Source organism: Paramisgurnus dabryanus, chromosome 12 (genome assembly GCF_030506205.2).
Source record: "Paramisgurnus dabryanus chromosome 12, PD_genome_1.1, whole genome shotgun sequence".
NCBI lineage: Eukaryota > Metazoa > Chordata > Actinopteri > Cypriniformes > Cobitidae > Paramisgurnus > Paramisgurnus dabryanus.
Genome location: NC_133348.1, coordinates 26,940,809 through 26,961,621, shown reverse-complemented (window position 1 = coordinate 26,961,621; position 20,813 = coordinate 26,940,809). Strand labels below are relative to the sequence as shown.

General features: G+C 36.5%; 1 protein-coding gene across 2 annotated transcripts in view; it reads left to right on the top strand.

Moving 5' to 3' along the window:
- Positions 1-20,813, top strand: part of ralgps2 (Ral GEF with PH domain and SH3 binding motif 2) — a 151,957-nt gene that overhangs the window by 64,505 nt on the left and 66,639 nt on the right. For both annotated transcript variants that reach the window (XM_065257378.1, XM_065257377.1), the window contains exons 6-9: positions 2,499-2,582; positions 7,479-7,568; positions 8,759-8,851; positions 15,945-16,071. In XM_065257378.1, the coding sequence (XP_065113450.1) occupies positions 2,499-2,582; positions 7,479-7,568; positions 8,759-8,851; positions 15,945-16,071 (394 nt within the window). The remainder of the gene's footprint in view (positions 1-2,498; positions 2,583-7,478; positions 7,569-8,758; positions 8,852-15,944; positions 16,072-20,813) is intronic.

The window sequence follows — 20,813 nt, the reverse complement described above, 5'->3', positions numbered from 1 at the left end:
ATCTCTCATGCGGTTAGATGTGTTGTTTTAAGGGTGTTTTAATAGATTTTCAACTTAACATAATTACGTAACTTGCATGATTGTATAATTACAGTCTGGAGTTTTTGATTTGAAATTTCTGAACATGGATGAGGTGCTGTGTATCATGTTGACAAAATGATTGTAGTTGAGGTTTTATGTGTGTGTGTCACCTAAATTAGCACGTCCAATTAATAATATTTCAGTGGTACTGTTTCCCAACACATTATTATAGGGATCATTCACTCAAAAATGAAAAATCTGGTGTCATTTACCCACCCTCAAGTTTTTCCAAACCTGTATAAATTTCATCTGTTGGTTTTTCAACATAAGAAAATATTTGAGCAATGCTTGTACTCAAGCAGTTCTGAACTATGGAAGTCAATGGTGCTCCAAAGCTGTTTTGTTACAAACATTCCTCAAAATATATTCCTTTGTGTTCAGCAAAACAAAGACAGTTATACAGGTTTGGATGACTTGAATTTAAGTAAATGATAACAGAATTTTCATTTTTGGGTGAACTCTCTTTAAATATAATATAATACCGCTGTTAGGCCCTGTTTTCATTAGAGCATGTGCGTTTTAAAACGGCATTTTAAAATGAAAACGATTCTCGTTAATACTGGCATTTTAAAAAGAATCTTCATCCACACTATACAAGACCATAAACGCAAGAAACATGACCAATCACGTAACTGGGCATGCGCATAAAAGTGTAAAATATCTTATTACTCTAATAATAGCTTACATTGCACAGCCTAGGGGTGTGCGATATTGACAAAAATTCATACCTGGATCCTTTGCCGGCAACTACAACAGACACTATTTTTGAACCTATAAAAATCTGTTTGGGAACGTCTTGTATTGTTTTAGCTCCCCCCTACAACATATTAATATGATTAATAGGTTAATCTTGATGTTTTAAACCAAACAGAAAGGTCTTTATGATTTAAAAAGGAAGCATTCATAATATAAATGCTTATTCCTTTAATGTAGGGAGTTCCTCTTCAGCCATTTCACGCTGTTATATTTATAATAGTTCATGTTCGCAGTTTAACATTTATGATCTTATAGTCCATCTGAAAATTTTTGTACGAACTGACTGTATTCTTCAGATAAACACAAATAAGTTTTCTTCCCTTACCTGTCGCTGTTCAGTGTGTGTGTGTGTTCCCTAACACGCGTTCTCCGACAAAAAAGTGTGGCTGGCTAAAGTATTAAAAATTCATATGACGTTCATTTTTAAAAGTGTGCAAGGTCCGTGCATGTCTTCTGCTAGCAACACAGAAATAGCAAAATGCGCAATCGGCTAAACGAGCATTAACTATTAACATTGTTTTTATTAATTTATATTCACAAAACTTATCAACAAAACATTGATTAAAATTAAAAGACAAATTATATGAAACGAAATTAATTTTAAAGTAGCAAACAAAATTTAAATTAAACTCGAAAATAATGTCTGACCCATTACAATTCTCCCTTCATATTGGACTTTTGGTGTTTAAAATTACAGTCTATCTTTCGTAGTAAGCTAACTAAATTTAAACAAAACATAAACAACATTACAACAATATTCAAACCCAACAATCCTCAAACATAAATATGAAACGGACACTATCTATAAGGATACATGTTAAAACAATCTGATGTAGCATTTATAATACACTGAAAAAAATGATTCATTGAATTTAATACTTGTTTTTAAGGTAGGTGGTTGCAATCAATTTATTTAAGCTACATTTAAACAAAAAATATATATTTTATTTTACTTTACTAATCTTTTTTGTTTAAATGTAGCTTAAATAAATTGATTGCAACCACTTACCTTTAAACATTTATTAAATTCAATGAATAATTTTTTCAGTCTAGCTCGTTGTAAGATGTACTATTTTTGGCAAAACCTTTGCAAACCTCCATTTACCTGAAAAAAATTACTTTAAAAATGATGCGCTGTCACGTTAACATCAGCTGTTCGTTTACATAAGACTCCGTCTACGTTCATTTACACTGCAGCACAACGTCTGAGTTCTCAAACTAAAACAGGGTCTGCAGCGTTTGCGAACGAATCCGTTAATGAGGGTCGAAAACGGTGGTGTAGTATAAATGAAAGGTGTAAATGTGGCAAAAGTAATGCGTTTTAAAAGGTAAATGTAAACATAGCCTTAATCTGCACTATCCAACTACGGCACTTCCATTTAGTACAGAGATCAGCTCATTTGCATTTTAAAGGACACACCCAAAAACAATTCATTTTTGCTCACACCTACAAAGTGGCCATTTTAACATGCTATAATAAATTATCCATATGATATATTGAGCTAGAACTTCACATACGTACTCTAGGGACACCAAAGATTTATGTGACATCTTAAAAAAGTCTTGTGAAATGTTCCCTTTAAAAGCTTTGTTGTTCCTCAACAGCTTTGGTGTTTGTGCTCAATAAAAAAATGTATTTGTGTTATTTTATGGGTTTGCAGGAGCTATCAAGTTGTGGCTGGAACAAGAAGGAGAAGCACAGTTCATCACCAAATGCCGTAGCCTTCACACGACGCTTCAACCAGGTAAACACTAAACACATAAACAGTAGTTCGATGCTTAGTGAATAAGAAATTAGAATCTAGCATTTTTGGAGAGAGGAATCATGAAGATCCCATATTCAAACCTATGACTTCATATGAGCACCACATGTTACCTATACACTGGGCCTTAAATTTCTGAAATTTAGCTTTAAACATCTTCTTAAATTCCTTAAAAAAATATGCAAATGCTCAATATTTTCTTTTGTAATGCTTTGCTGGACTCCAAAATTCATTGGCTGAAACTGAGGGACATGCCGGTCTTGGCCCAGCGCTCACAGTGCAGGCTCAACTTCTCGTTCCTACCTGCGCCCTTGAACCTGTGACAGCACCTTTGTTACTGCATGGGGACTTAGTCTCGTGTTTTCCATTTTGTGTGCCGTATGCATCAGACGTTCATCCAGCGGTCCAGGAGCATGACATCTGAGGCTGAGACTAACACGCACCAGACCTCTCTCTTGTAGAGGTTTACGGAAACTTGTGATGCAGCAACGTATGATTGAATGGGCCCGCTCTGTGCTGATGTCATGGAAGTCAGTTGTTATGTAAGATTAGCTCCCTGAATAATAACAAGCGGTTTAATAGTGCAGACATTTGAAGGTAACTCTATCACCCGTTTTGTTACCACCACAGAAATGCCAGTTAACTAAGTATAACAGGTCCACATGCTTGTAATGAGTCGGCCATGCATTTCCATCTGTATATATTTCTGGCCTAAAGCGCTTTTCTTTATTAGCTTGGATTGGCACGACGATGGAAAATGACGTCGCCGCCAAGCTTCTTGTTCGGGGAATTTGAACTCCACGCTAGCACATGGCCTTATGTGTGTAAATGTGACTGGAAGTCACGCTTACTGTACCTAAGATTGATGCCGTGTGGAAAACTGAGAGCTGGTATTGTATTGAACGCAGGTAGTGAAGATGTTTGAAGAGATTAGCACTGCTGTGAGGTCTAAACGGAGATCTCTGCAGAGCTATTAGGCAAACACTTGGATTGAGAAACTCTGATTCGATCCAGTTGGCCTTGGCAAAAATATGCAGGCGAGTTTCTATGTGTGCAGTCATTGCTTCATAATTGGCAGACGCTGATAGCGTGCAATCAACAGAGAAGAAGTGTGCAAGCAACGCACAAGTTGTGCTTCGTGCATCCTCAAAAGCTCCAATTTTAGACTTAAATTCGCACACAAAAACACAAAGCCTTTCCCCTGACAGTAAAGCCCTCTGTCTAATAAATTTGAGAAGATCAGTAAGGAATTTGTGTTCTGTGGAAACTAAACATACATCCTGAAATGGCTAAAACGGCTGTTCGGGGACCCACATGTACACGGCTGCCAACGTAAATGTACCTTTTGAAGAATGATGCTTTAAAGGCGAGAACAAAATGTTCTTAACATATCTTTATGATTAGCAGGATCCTAATGTAATCTGGACCCATCAGCAACCAACAACAAGCTTTTGTGTGTGTTTGTGTGTGGGGGATATGGGATTTGATGTGTATGTAAATGAGATAGTATGCATGGCTGTGTATTGGGACCTATAACACTTGTGTTATTGTCTGGTTATTGTTTAGTCGGCAGGCCCAAAGGGAATTTGCATGCACAGAACTCCACAGAAGGTTCTCCATGTGCTTTTCATCCCTTGCGTGTTTGTGTATTACATATTTTCCTGTCATAATTTAGTTTTTAACTGATCAGTAGTTTTCACATGCAGTTTTTGACAATTATCTGTCATTTTGGCAATATTAAGTTGTTAAGGTAACTGTAACCGATCATCAGTGGATTTGTCATCATTTAGTAGTTAAGTTATCTTATCTGGTTTTCTCAGCAGTTTGATTAGAAAGTGTTTGTGCAGTTCTTGGCTTTATATTGTTTTACAGTCTAAAAAAGAAATAGGGTATCAGTTACTGCTGCTTAATTAAAAGCATTTGTTCAAGTTGAAAATTTTAATTTGTTGATTTCATTAAACCGTTTGGGTGGTTTCCCGGACGGAGCTTATCCTAGTCCCAGACTTAAATGCATGTTTGAGCTCCCTTAATTAAAAAAATATTGGGATACTCTGGATCAGTGTATACGAAAGCGTGTTCCGGTTCCTGCCAATATCCAGCAACTTTGCACAGCCATTGAAGAGGAGTGGACCAACATTACACTGGCCACAATCAAATACCTGATAAATGCGAAGGAGATGTGTTGCACTGTGTGAGTCAAATGGTTTCAAACCCCTCTGAACCCCACCCAATTCAGTAAAACTGCACATTTGAAAGGTAGCCAGCCTAAGGCACGCCTGTGCAATAATCATATTGTCTAATCAGCATCTTAGGGCTGGGTATCGATTCAGATGTTCCAGATCGATTCGATTTCGATTCACAAGCTATCGATTAGATTCCAATTCTCGATTAAATTTTCGATTCCGGTTCTCATGTAGGTTTTTATACTCGATTCTCGATTCAACTCAATGAATATAGATTTAATACACATACTATATTAATAGAAAAGAACAGTGAACAGCAGTTTACAAGTGGGTAATTAATAAAAAGAAATTAAAAGCCACAACACGTCTTGCTTGCGAAATCTAAAATGCTTCCATTCCTCCGTTCAATGTTTGCGGAAATAAATATGAAAAAAATCGATTCTGCTCTTTGAGAATCGATTTTTAATCACCACGTTTAAAAAAACGATTAATCGAAAAATCGATTTTTTGCCCAGCCCTACATCTTAATATGCCACACCTGTGAGGTGGATGGATTATCTCGGCAAAGGAGAAGTGCTCAGTAACACAGTCTTTTTGTAGTCATTGGCTGCGTCTGAAACCCACCTACTTCCATACTATATAGTAGGTGAAAAGCAATAGGTGAGGTGAGTAGTATGTTCATATTCATAGTATTCCAAAAACATAGGTATGTGACACAACAGTATGTGAAAAGTACCCGGATGACCTACTAAATTCAATGGACACTTTGCTATCCCGTGTGCCGGGAGAGGAGATATTCATCGAAGAAGAAGAAAACAACAGAGGGGTGTTGTTTTATTTTAAAAAAGTCCAAAAGCGGTAACGCAGCTCTATTCAAATGCAAATATATATATATTCAACAGCTATCCCTTGTGGTTAAATTCGAGTTTAACATCATTCCAGTTAAAGACTAACTTGTTGTTATGACGATTTGTGTCACGTGATGTTTCAACTTGGCAAATGTAGCACGTCTGAATTCATTCAAACTATTCATACAATATAGAATGTACTGTTTCAACTGTCTGTGAGTAGGTACTTCATCTAATTCAGTACTTACTGTCACAGTATGCGATTTCAAATGCAACCGTAGATCTTTGAGTTTTGCTCATGAAAAATGTTGACAAAAACAAAAGTGTTGTGTTATAATTTTGTTCAGTGAATAATGTCTCATGCAAGAACTACCACAACTTTTTTTTTTTAAGTCACGTTTGATCTCGTGTTTTTGTGAGATCTCATGTCACTTTGAAATCGTTACTACAGTCACCACGTGTGTGGTCGAATCATCCAGTGTGTATGTTCTGAGGATTATGTTGTTCAAATTCGCTTTTAACTGTCTTTACGTGTGTGGTCGACCATGGATTTAAAATCATTAAATAGTTCACCCAGAAATGAAAATTTTGTCATCATTTACTCACCCTCATGTTATTTGTAATCAAGCAGGAGCACTGGTGACCAGTAGGAAACAATACTATATGTGAATTAGTCCCTGTCCCTGAGTTAATGTGTTTGTTTACATGTTTGTGACATAGAAAACCGAGGCGATTTATAAATATTACTCTGAATTGTACTTCGCACTTAATTGCTGAGTGCAGTCAAAAATGAACCAGACTTAGTTAAGATAAACTTATGCACACACACACACACACACACACTGACAGATGTTAGAAATTAAGAACATGTGAATATCTATCAGCAGGGGATATTTCCATAAGATCTTGTTTTTTGAGTAAACACCCAAGATGTCCTTGACTCTGTAAATGAGGTAAATATAAAGATTTTTCATGTGTGTGGCTAAGGTTTGATACGGCTGCGGATATTAAAGTGTGCCCATGCGTGAAAGTTTTTATTGTGTATTTGTCTTTGAGTATAAATGTCTGCAGTACTGTCCTGGTTGGTAGACACTGTGATCTAGTCTGACAACATCATTAAACATGGGAACACAGCAGGAGAGAAGGCCAATATAATGAGCTCACTGTACCTTTGCATCTCACCTCAGAAATTGAGAAATAGAATATTCTGGAAATTCACGAAATGCTAGGAAAGCAGAAAAGTGGCATGGCAATCATTCATATTTATAATTACATAATCTGCAGGAAAGTACATATAGGTGCTCTTTAACATTTTGAGATGTTGAAACCAAAACAGGGTAAGCTTGCGTTGAACACCAGTACGATTTGAAGATTGTGCCACATGCCGCAATATTTAAATTTAGCCGTGACCTTCAGTGACAATAATAGGCAAACTCAGTCTGCTGGAACAAATAAGACACAAACATTAATATATTTTAGTGTCTGTATTGAACACGCATTTAAAATGCTAAATTGAGAACAAATGTGAATCCCTAGGCTCATGACTAATGGGAGTTACAAATCTGGTAACCTCAGATCTAATTTGCAACTCGGCAACATACAGTTGTGTTCGAGTCAAACAATCCACAAGTGAGAATAAACTCATGGATTAAATGCATAAATTAAGTAAACAGAAGAAAGCATACTTCAACTTTTAACAGCAGATGTTCACAAACATGTTTTTGGCTGATGCAAAATGACACGATATATATGAAATACAGAAAGAGTTCATAAAGAGTACAGCACATTTGGATTTGTTGTCAGTATTGATCAGTTAATGCATTTTTCTTTTCTTCGCTGTTTCTTAGGTGAGTTTCTGGGTGGTGAGGGAGATTCTTCATGCACAAACTTTAAAGATCAGAGCTGAAGTATTGAGTCTCTACATCAGAACAGCAAAGGTAAAGCACTCATTGTGTAAATACTTACTGGATTGTGTTATTCTCACTTAGTGAATTATTAAGACCCCTTCAAAGTAACACAAGCCTTGAAGGGACACTACATTTGTTTTGAAAATATGCTAATTTTCCAGATCCCATAGAGTTAAACATTTCATTTTTACCGTTTTGGAATCCATTCAGCTGATCTCCGGGTCTGGTGGTACCACTTTAAGCATAGCTTAGCATAATCCATTGAATCTGATTAGACCATTAGCATCACGCTAAAAAATAACCAAAGAGTTTCATTATTTTTCCTATTTTAAACTTGACTCTTCTGTAGTTACATTGTGTACTAAGACCAACGGAAAATTAAAAGTTGTTTTTTTAGGCAGATATGGTTAGGAACTATACTCTACATTCTGGCGTAATAATCAAGGACTTGCTGTCGTAACATGGTTGCAGCAGGCGCAATTATATAATGCAGCGCCCCAAAATAGTCCCCTTGGTAACTTTCAGTAACAGGGGACTATTTTCAGGCACTGCATGATACCATATCATGTTCAGCTATTGTGGTAACGTTGTCAAATCACTAACCAGTTTGGTGGGTTCTGTTTTACAGTTTAAAAGTCACCTATTTGCTGCCGAAGTTTAAGCAGATTAAATGCACATACTCAACTCGTAGTATTTTCTCAGTTGGATGCAAAAATACCTTGTGCACATGTGCAGAGGAATTGTACTAAAGATCACGTCTTATATTTACCTTTTGTTTACATATCACATGATTCGCGTCACAGAAACATTCAAAAGGGAGGCAATGCGCATTATCAAGGTAATGGGTATTTCCATTGCATATCGCAAATGCGTTATCCAACATGAACAAACAATGAACAATATAGTTTTTGTCAATACAGTTATTCATGTTAGTTTATGGTCCATTAACTAATGTTAACCATTTCAACTTTGATTTAAAAAATATATATATATTGCTAAATGCTAAAATTAATATGATCTGCAATAAATAAATAATTAATGAAAAGATTAAAATGAAAATAAAAATAATAATTTTTATATAAACTTTGATAACGTGCAGAACTGTTCAAGTGGGATTATTTTCAACCTTTTCAACTGTTAAATGGCTGCAGTTGAAATGAGTAAATTATTCTGTATAATATATCAGCATAATACTGATTGCTTTGCCTTTCTTCCTGCAGAAACTGTGTGACATGAACAGTCTCCATGCGGTGATGGCGGTGGTCTCTGCATTACAAAGCGCTCCTATCTTTAGACTCAATAAGACCTGGGCAGTAAGTATTTATTAATACACTATTTATTAATGGTCTATTACACGTATTTATCACATCTTACGGCCCTCGTTGTGCCCAAACTGCTTATATACCATTTTCTAATCTTTGACTGACTGTTATCATCAATAGGATCAATTCATATTGTTTTTCCGGAACTTTTTTTTCACATTTCTCTGTTCAAGATTATTTGGGTGGGGCTAAAACGGTCGCTTGATGACGCACTAGAGCCACCGAGCATCCATTCAGGTTGCAGCAGTATTTAAAAATTGGGAGAGACGGCAGCTTTACTGTGAGTGGGCGTGGTTTCAGCACTCACAGTGGACACGCCCCCACTTTTCCCCAAAATTGTACTATATATACCTGATATTTGTTGTCATTCACAATATTTTTTATGTCTCGATATTTTGATGCACATTTGGTTTGTTTTTCAGTGCAGCGATAAAAATCGTTTAAAATGCTGGTCCACGGTTGGATGTTCTTTCTAAGGATGGAAAAGTTGTCTTTATTAAGTTGTGATCTCTTATAGCCAGAAATGTTTAAAAATGCTGACTTCAATCTGGTTTTGGATTGTGGTATGTTTTAAACTCACCACAGGATTTTACTTAGACAGACTGCAGTGATTGGATGGAAATCAGAGTGGAATGATGTAAACACATCCTCATGTATCCTTGCAGTCACACAACTGAAAATGTGTACTTCACATTCAATGTTAAAAAACAAGCCAGCATATATACAGTGAGGAAAATAAGTATTTGAACACCCTGCTATTTTGCAAGTTCTCCCACTTAGATATCATGCATGGGTCTGAAATTGTGATTGTAGGTGCATGTCCACTGTGAGAGACATGGTTTAATAAAATATCCAGAACTCACAATGTATGATTTTTTTAACTATTTATTTGTATGATACAGCTGCAAATAAGTATTTGAACACCTGAGAAAATCAGTGTTAATATTTGGTACAGTAGCATTTGTTTGCAATTAGAGAGGTCAAATATTTCCTGTAGTTTTAACCAGGTTTGCACACACTGCAGGAGGGATTTTGGCCCACTCCTCAACACAGATCTTCTCTAGATCAGTCAGATTTCTGAGAAACACGGAGTTTGAGCTCACTCCAAAGATTCTCTATTGGGTTTAGGTCTGGAGATTGGCTAGGCCACGCCAGAACCTTGACATGCTTCTTACAGAGCCACTCCTTGGTTATCCTGGCTGTGTGCTTCGGGTCATTGTCATGTTGGAAGACCCAGCCTCAACCGATCTTCAATGCTCTAACTGAGGGAAGGAGGTTGTTCCCCAAAATCTTGCAATACTTGGCCCTGGTCATCCTCTCCTTAATATAGTGCAGTCGCCCTGTCCCATGTGCAGTAAAACACCCCCAAAGCATGATGCTACCACCCCCATGCTTCACAGTATGAATGGTGTTCTTGGGATGGTACTCATCATTCTTCTTCCTCCAAACATGTTTAGTGGAATTATGACCAAAAAGTTCCATTTTGGTCTCATCTGACCACATGACTTTCTCCCATGACTCCTCTGGATCATCCAAATGGTCATTGGCAAACTCAAGACGGGCCTGGACATGTGCTGGTTTAAGCAGGGGAACCTTCCGTGCCATGCATGATTTCAAACCATGACGTCTTAGTGTATTACCAACAATAACCTTAGAAACGGTGGTCCCAGCTCTTTTCAGGTCATGGATCAGCTCCTCCCATGTAGTTCTTCTGGGCTGATTCCTCACCTTTCTTAGGATCATTGAGACCCCACGAGGTGAGATCTTGCATGGAGCCCCAGTCCGAGGGAGATTGACAGTCATGTTTAGCTTCTTCCATTTTCTAATGATTGCTCCAACGGTGGACCTTTTTTCACCAAGCTGCTTGGCAATTTCCCCGTAGCCCTTTCCAGCCTTGTGGAGGTGTACAGTTTTGTCTCTAGTGTCTTTGGACAGCTCTTTGGTCTTGGCCATGTTAGTAGTTGGATTCTTACCGATTGTATGGGGTGGACAGGTGTCTTTATGCAGCTAACCACCTCAAACAGGTGCATCTAATTTAGGATAATAGATGGAGTGGAGGTGGACTAAAGGCAGACTAACAGGTCTTTGAGGGTCAGAACCTACGATGACAATTTCAGACCCCTCCATGATTTCTAAGACGGAGAACTTGCAAAATAGCAGGGTGTTCAAATACTTATTATAAAACGGGCAGTTCTGGTTCTTCATTCTGATTGGTTGAAACGCGTTCTAAGCCGTGATAAAATACACTGGTAACCTCACGGTTCAGACCACATTACATTAGTATCACTGCGCCACTGTTGCTGCGTACTGATTTATGAAAATAAACACCACAGTCTATAATCATATTTTTAATTTGTCTACAATTGCACAATTAATGGCGATATCCAGATAAATGTAAATAAATATTGTTGAGTCATCTCGTCGATAAAGAGAAAACGTTGTCTAAGGAGTTTATAAGTCAAGTTCATACGTCCGCTATTATCCACTGGGTGGCGATCTTACCCAACTTAAACACTGACGCATTCACTCAACACTGAAAACACAGCGTGTAAATTCTGATGGCTCAATCTGATCTCTTACAAAAGTTATTCACAAATATGGAATTATCTCTGCTTTTAGCTAAAAATTTGAGAGGTGATAAGAGAACAATGAAGGTAGGATGAATGAAAGTTTTTTTGTTTGTTTTTGATTGAAAGCGGATGGTCTGTTCTTTCATTTGATATTTTATGTTTATTTAAGAAGATAATTTTTCTGCAAGGCATTTAACTAAAACTGGGTGGCAACTTAAAAAAAAAAAACGCTGACGGGGAAAGAGTTCAGCATGCTTCCAAGCATATTTGATCATCACTTCAACAGCACAATATAAATGTTAATGTATAAATTAGATAACTGGTGATTTATAAAATAAACACCACAGTCTTAAAACATATTTTCATTGTGTCTTTGCTGTGTCTGTGTTGGTTGGGAACTGCGCTCTGTTTCAGTCACACTTGATTCTGAGGAACTACTTTGTTTGGCGGAAGAGTAATATTTGTACTAATATAATTACAACTTATTTGTGTTTTATTTTATAAAATCCCGCTAACGTTATGCATATGAAGTAACCGTTTTATAAACGCAATAAACCCCTTGAAGCATTGGGTTACCAGTGCATTTTATAACAGCTAAGGGGGTTTTAGGCACTCCGCTTCGCGTCGTGCCTAACAACGCCCCTTAGCTGTTATAAAATGCACTGGTAACCCACTGCTTCTCGGGGTTTATTGCTTTATTTTCCTCACTGTAAGTTTAGGCTCAGAATTTAAATGATAAAAATAATGCTCATGTATTGCTCAGTAGTAGAGAACTGTGTTAGCAAGCCAGAAAGTCATGAGTTTGAACAAAGGCAACATAGCAACTTAAGTCTCTTTGGATAAAAGCATCTGCCAAATTCATTAATATTATGCATGTTTTCTATAAGTTGCAATGTTTTTATTTGCTGATGCATCAAAATTAAGAATCTTGTCCTCCACATTATTTTTTTATGAATCTAATGCAGAAGGGGACTTCCCAAACGCTTCATCTGTTAGTGCTATAACTTGAATCAGTTATCGATAAAAAATCTGAAGAACAGGTGTCTGTTTTAACACTTCACAGCACGTCTGCTCACAAATCAGACAGACATATGTGCTGCATGTGGATTTCTGGCGTTCCTCCATTTAATCCACCATTTTTGTTTATAACATCCTTAAAACGTTTAAAATGTCATTTGTTTAGCAGATTAATAATGGCAGCATAAATTCATGAGTTCATTTCAATGTTGATAAATCTGCTAACCTATCTAGTTTCACTCCTTTCATAAAAATAAGAATATTGCTCCAAATAGTCATTAAACGTATAAAATGATATTTTTGTATGTTTTTATGAGAGGTGTGCCGTCCTAAATGCTTACCTAATATAAAGGATGCGTGTCAATCCACTTGCGGATCTGAGATTTTAGTTTCGGTTTAAAACATGCAGGAATTTGAAAATAAATTGCAGGACTTGTTTGATGTTAATTAAGAGAGATAAAGTTTGGGAGCTGATTGATGTTTAAAGAGTTATTAACAGTGACCAAGTCTCCAAAACGACCTTCTTTGTGCTGAATGACACATCTTAAGCATGCACACAGGCACGCGGCCCCGATATCTGTACCTCCCCTGTTGAGAAACGCTAGCATAGAAGAACAATTTTGGTTCCTTAAAGAACCGTTTCCTCCTTACCTTTTTCACCACAAAGAACATTTTGTGAAACAGAAAGGTTCTTCGGATGTTAAAGGTCCTTTTGGAACCGTTCCTCCAAAAATGCTTCTTCTAAAGCATTGTGAAGTTACTGCATTTGTAGTATTTCTGTATTTTGTTGAAAGCTGTGGTTACCATGGAAACATTTATGTAGGATCAGGCCAGCCATCTGATTCACAGACATGACAGTTTTTCCTTTTCTTTGGAAACATCATCTTGTCTGGACGTACAGTACAGCCAACATCTCATGTGTTTGTCCCTAATGCACTATTTTTAATCTTTACAAAACTAAATATGTTCTTTATTGAATATATGGCCTGTATGCTCTCTTCCACACACATATAGAATCTACATAACTTGTTAGATTCATGATTAAATCCAATAATTAATTTTGTAATAGCTATATTTTATATAGCTTAGTTGAGTTTGGGGACTCAAGTGTGAGTCGATTTGCGTGAGAGTTGAAATCCGGTATTGTGGAGACAAACACAGCTCTTGATTTAGTTTACTTTGTCTGAGCTTTTGTTAATCAGCTTTTGTATTTTTAAAGCTTTAATTTAATCCTATTTCTCTCTGTCTGTTTTTCTTGATTGTTTGCTTTGGTTAGAAACATTACTAAGAAGTAAACAATTTGTTTTTTGGGGGCTTTTGTTCTTCTTTGGTCAGGTGGAGTTACTTTATGCTTTGATTTGTCATATTTACGACTGCTCTGCCAAATGGTTAATAGATGAGAAAACAAAAAAACAAAAAAACATTAAAGCTAACAAAAAGATCTGTTGTTATGAAACAAGAGACGGTTGACATCTTTTGATTTGCACGTTTATTTAGAAGGCTTATGCCCCTTGATTTACCTCAGGTTTGCAATAACAAGGTGATCCGCTAACTTAGCCATTTGCATATTCCACATGAACAAAGTACTGTGTGCTTACAGTTTTACAGGGTTTAACTTAAAGGTGCTGTAAAACTGGATTTACCTAAGCATAGATGAATAATAGAGTTTGGTAATGACATATGAAAAGTCAGTGAAAGTCATTTTAAAAGCACTAAATAATACAACTGGATGACAGGTATTCTGATTCACATTATTGAAGATGTCTGGCACTTGCATTTATCTAATGTAGGGGAGAGTGGGGCACAACCTAACACTTTTGGTTTTGGCTCAATCATTCAAAAAAATTTGAGTTTGATTAATTATATTTTTACACAAAAAACACACACATCTCTGCTACAAATGAACATTTGAGGTTTGTTTTTATTGCTTACCATTTTTGGACAATTACACCAAACATGACAGAAGTGCAAACATTACAACGTGCCCCATGGGTGGGGTTAATTGTAACAGGCAGGGAGTAAGTTATAGATGGTTTCATCGGACGCACGTGATACACGTCTGGATACGAACTTTACTTCTGGTTTCGTTTTTTTAATGGTCTGACTAGTTGCTAAACTGATCTCTTGAACAAATGCCTCGTCGAAAAGAACAAATGTTTTGGTTTCCTATTTAATCTATGTGTTGTTTTTTTGCTTGTTATATAAATAAACTACGTTTAAAGTACTTTGTTGTTATTTATTTTTAGCGGAGTTTACCGGAAGTTACGTGCGGACCGCGACAGCCGCTTGCTTATGTTGTTACTGCTGAAACCGTCTATAACACTTGCTAAAAATTACGTTTGCAGGCAAATATTTCAATACTATTTTGTCTATATACTTGAAGTGGATATTGTTTATATATCTGTCTATAATAGACAGGTATTTAAACTATTCACCCCTCATCTTACCATAGTTCAATTATAAATGGATACAAATGTCTAAATATGTAAGAAAAAGCAGCGCAATTATCACAAAACATTTTTTATATGTGACCCAGTCTGTAATAACCATACTAAAGTCTCAAAATCAAATTGTGAGATAATAAAAATCAAAGTCTGATTTTAGCAAATAATTTTATTATGATTATAATCATTGACATTAATATTAAATATATGAACAAAAATGTATTTTGACAAAGTATTTTTGATAAGACGGGCACATTTATTTTGTTGGCAGCCAGCAATCATTCGTGTGTAGATCAGATTTAAAACATGGCAAAAATTACGCTAACGTTACCTGTTTTCATGTTGTTATTGTTGAGGGGTTAGTTGTAACACAGCGTTACAACTAACCCTGCTGCGTGAAAATATTTTCAAGCCCACCAAAAAAGTTGCTAAGAGCTGCAGACATATTTCAATGTTTTTATTTTAATGTTTTAGTCAACAAGACACTGATTAAGATGACATAGCATTGGATTTGATATCTTACACACCCAACTCAAAAACTGAAAGAAAATAAAACATATGATGTAAAAATTTACATACGTGCCACCAAAACATTCTTTCATCAATAACTCGATGGAAAAACATTATACATTTCCATAAATTTGTGGCAGACGTGAAAACAATATGAGAAAAACAAATCACTCCACCCTGTGCAACAATGTAATTTGTCCGTGTTACAACTAACCCCGTGTTTTTGCCCCGCGCACCCCTACAATTCATTTTAATGAGATTTAGTTAATTGATTAATAAAACAATAATCACAATTTCATCTACAGGAATCACATTGGTATTGCCTAAAGAGTGTGCATCCTATACAGCAGTCACACTAAAAGGATGATTTGGGGGGTTCATCCTAGCGCCTCTAACATCAGAGTTCGGTTCGTCTGGAAGATGTGAATCCACGAACCGCACTTAAGTCTGCCTAAAAAAAGTGTGGTCATTTGTGCATTTCATGTGAACCCTAGTGTGGATAATTTATTTTGTGCTAAAACTGCTTTTCTCTCTTCCCTTCAGCTTTTGAGTCGAAAGGACAAGGCCACGTTTGAAAGGTTGGAGTATCTGATGTCTAAAGAAGACAACTACAAACGCTTGAGAGATTATATCAGCAGCCAGAGCATGACATCCTGCATCCCATATCTCGGTATTTCACCTTTGCTTTCTTTCTTTCTTTCATAGACGCATATACAGTACACTTTAAAACGTCTACATTAACTCTTTTCCCGCTAGCATTTTTTTTAAAGTTAGCAGCCAGCGCCAGCATTTTTTTTGTTCACAAAGGTTTCATGCCTTTCAGAAAATGTTCTTCTTTAAATATATAAACGTACCATATATCAAATTTTAACACTTCATTTGTTCTCTTTTTATCACCTCTCAAATCTGGGTAGGTTTCCTCAAAAACACCAAATTTTGAGCAAAAAGCTGAAATAATAAAATTTTTGTGAAACACTTTTGATAGAGATTAGAGCGATGATCAAAACATACACGGAGTTTGAACTGTTTGCCATAAGGGAATACTTCCATGTTTTATAAGTTGGGTAAGTGCACCACCTTGTGGATAATAGCGGAAATTAGGCCTGGGCGAAAAATCGATTTAATGAATTAATTCGAATTTTTTGTTGTGGGCGATTTAAAAAATAAGTAATTCGATTTTTTTGTAATGGCGCATTTTTGGCTGCCCGGGGCTTCCGTAGCGTTATCATAGCAACATCAGCAACATCATAGCACACGTGAAACAGCATCAGCAAGCGACAACATCATCATCATAGCACAAACACACGAAACGGCAACAGCAAGTGACAACATGGCTACCGGCGAGAGTGCGAAGTTTGTTCCAAAGAAAGGAATAAAATCATTGGTCTTGCTTTTGATTAAATAAAAGCAAAATTTGCTTTAAGTTGTCTGCCGTTTGTACTTATTGCTTTTCTTAATAAGTGGGGGGGAAAAATCGGAAGTCGAATTAAAAAAAATAAAATCGGAGATTTTATTTTTAGGCCAAATCGCCCAGCACTAGCGGAAATACGGATTGACAGAAAAACTCGTCAATTGCAGGGAAAGAGTTAACACATCTCTACCTCCAAATACTAACATCTGAGCACCAGTGACTGCATGCGGTCTTATGTATAAGTTATTGTAGCAAAACTGTATGTCAAGATCACTGAGCCACTGTGGTTGAGAGCAGAAATGTGCAGAGCATGCTGAAAAACCATAGTAGTAGTAGAGGGTTTTTGTTAAAAACAGTGGGCAGATTTACTGCCCAAAGCAAACCAGAGACTGGCACAGTTATAGCTCAAAGGGTACAAACATTTGTCTTCATTGATATCTTTAACTCTTTCACCGCCAGCGTTGTTTTTAAAAGTTGCCAGCCAGCGTTTTTCATGATTTTCAAGTTGAATGCCTTCCAGAAAATGTTCTTCTTTAAATATATAAACATACAATATACCAAATGAAAGAAAAGACCCTCTGCTTTCAAACAAAAAAAACCCGTTTCATCCTACCTTCAGTGGTTCTTTTGTAATCAGCTTTTGAATATGGGTAGGTTTCTGCAAAAACACCACATTTTGAGCAAAAAGCAGAGATAATTCCATTTTTGTGACGGACTTTTCATAGAGATCCCATTCAGAGCGATCTTTAAAACAGACACGGACATGCAGCCGCTTGCCATAGGGCAATACTTCCGGGTTTAAGAAGTTGCGGAAGGTTGGTGCCTGTGGATAATAGCGGTATTGCGGAAAGACGGAAAATCTCGTCATTGGCGGGGAAGCGTTTTCTCTTAATTTACGAGATATCTCGTCAATGGCGGTGAAAGAGTTATAGAAGTAAGACTACAGGTTTGTACACAAAAACTCAGTTGGCTTGTAGAACATTTGTAGAAAAATAAATGTAAAATTTTAAATAGACTTGGTCATAAATAATGATTTTTTTTATTTAATTAAAAATGATTTGCTTTTTAAATCTATATCTTTCAGATCATCTTATTAGGGCTGTCAAAATTAACTCTTTCCCCGCCATTGACGAGATATCTCGTCAATTAAGAGAAAAACGCTTCCCCGCCAATGACGAGATTTTCCATCTTTCCGCAATACCGCTATTATCCACAGGCACCAACCTTCCGCAACTTCTTAAACCCGGAAGTATTGCCCTATGGCAAGCGGCTGCATGTCCGTGTCTGTTTTAAAGATCGCTCCGAATGGGATCTCTATGAAAAGTCCGTCACAAAAATGGAATTATCTCTGCTTTTTGCTCAAAATGTTGTGTTTTTGCAGAAACCTACCCATATTCAAAAGCTGATTACAAAAGAACCACTGAAGGTAGGATGAAACGGGTTTTTTTTTGTTTGAAAGCAGAGGGTCTTTTCTTTCATTTGGTATATTGTATGTTTATTTATTTAAAGAAGAAAATTTTCTGGAAGGCATTAAACTTTGGTGAAAATCATGAAAAACGCTGGCGCTGGCTGGCAACTTTTTTTTAAAACGCTGGCGGTGAAAGAGTTAATCTGGGCAAAAAAACAGGCGTTAAAAAAAATAACACAGATTAATCTATTCCCTATTGACTTTTGAACCTGGAAACGTTCTAGCCACCATTCGACTGTAAAATGCTTTTTTACTGTCTATTGTAAAATGAAGGAGGGAGACGAGAATGCGAGACATTTTTATTTAAAGGAACAGTATGTAGGATTGTGGCCAAAACTGGTACTGCAATAACAGAACTTGTGGCCAAAACTGGTACTGCAATCACACAACTGGTGGCCAATAGACAACATGACAACATACGCATCAGTTGAGGGCTGCAACTCCACTTTTTAAATGACAATATCCTGACAGGACCACTGTTTTCAGTGATATAAGTATTTAAAATGAAGATGATTTCTTAATGTCTAGTGACATATCAGGGCCATTTTATGATTAATTGATATAAATTTCCTACATACTGTTCCTTTAAGGTTTATGTTCAGTTGCACAAAAAAAACCTGCAATTGATATTGCACTGTTAAACTTTTGGAGTTTATTTATGGCACATATAAGAGAAATAGTGTTCATATAATCATATTGAGGGGAGTGTTCAATTATTTATTGTTTCCCCGGTTATAAATGTGGCCTGAGATGCCTTGTTTGTACAGTGAAAAAATAATCTTCCTGAAGCACTTTTGAATTTATGTCCTTAGCATATTACTGTAGGTCATTTTGTTGATTGTTATGGCTATTATTTGAACAGAAAAAAGAATAAAATCTTTTTCCTCTTAATAGCTTTCTTGTAGAAAACACAAAATAATATGCAGGACAGAACACAAACACATTTACAGTATGTAGGAAACATCAAATGCCTAGAGGATTCAGTATGCTTGAGGTGGCTATGGCTATTACCTTTCTGTGCTATATTTGCCAAATCAAAGGTTATGTAAAATAAGACTTTTCATCAATACTATCCAAAGTATGTGGGTAGATGACTCTTTTTTTTTCAAATTCAGGCATGCCCAATTCTGCAAAAATTATAATTATACCGCAGAGCATAAGTAGACTGCTTTAGAGAAACCGTATCCTCATGAAGTTAATAAAACACATGTACATGTATTCCATTCAATTCTGCCATTCAAATAATGCTCTTATATACTTTTACATAAGACTGTGTCCAGTCCATGTATACTGTAAGTTACATCATCTTTGAACTGCTGCCACAGTTATCTTTTTTCTTTAAAGCTTTTAGAGCTCAAGTGGGCAAAAGTCACTGATTTATGGGATCTCTCGCTCTCTTATCTCTCAGCCAATTGAGAGTTGAGCTGCATATGCATTACTTAAAACCAAATCATTTTTCCCTTCTTATGTGATGTTTCTTTCTTCTATCTTTCGTAACTGGCAGCACAAACTGTTTCTTGAGTGATTTGGAAACAATAATGTTTTGTGTAATGAGTCAAAACACACGAATGATAGCCTATTTTTGTCATTTATTTGACTTGCATCAGATGAAGGCTCGTCTGTTATAAATGATTTTTAAAACAAGTATCTCATCTTGAAGAGTTATGTGTTAACATGAGTGATTCATCCAGAGTGAATCTGCTGAGTGGCACATAATGAATACATCAAAGCATGTGTGCTGTGGTTGTGTGAGAGATACACAAACCGACAATCACCCTATTCTTTTCCTACTTTTCTTAATCTCTCATATCATGTGTTAACGTTGCTGACATCTTAAAGAGTTAAATGACGGACTTGTATAAAGGAGGGGTCCACGCTGCAAAGGTTTACTGAACTCTGAATTTGGTTCTGAGTCCTAAAATTTTAACACAAAATAAAATGTTTTGATAAATGATGGTAAGCACACAGCTGATTGTAACTATTGACTTCCAGAGTTGGAAAAACAAATATGATGGAATTTAATGGGAACCATAAACTGTGTGCTTACCATCATTTATCGAAACATCAGAATTTTTATTTTTGGGTGAACTATCCCTTTTAAATAGAGACATGGTATCATTCATAATTATGAAAACATACTTCACTTTACAAACGGCGTATTATATGTTAATCTAGTCTTGGATATGTCCTTTGTATGTGTATGTGTGTGTACCACTGTGTTCATACGGTTGGAGGATTTCCAGACCTTCTTGGAAGGCAAGAAGGAAAATACTGCTCTTGTACAACATGAGGTCTGTAGTGTGTTAAAGAACTGCCAGTCACTCTCCTTGTAAATCTACTCAAAGACCGAGAGAGATGGAGGAATTTGAGGCGGAGAGCTTCACGATCGCATGTTCTCAGCCTTTGCTATAAATCTTTTTCCTTCTTGAGAATCTTGACCTTCATCCATGTCCAACCTCATAACTGACCGTTTGTTCATCTGTCTTACTTTCCAATAGTGTCTTTTTTGTAGATGCTTGAGAAGCTCCTCTTT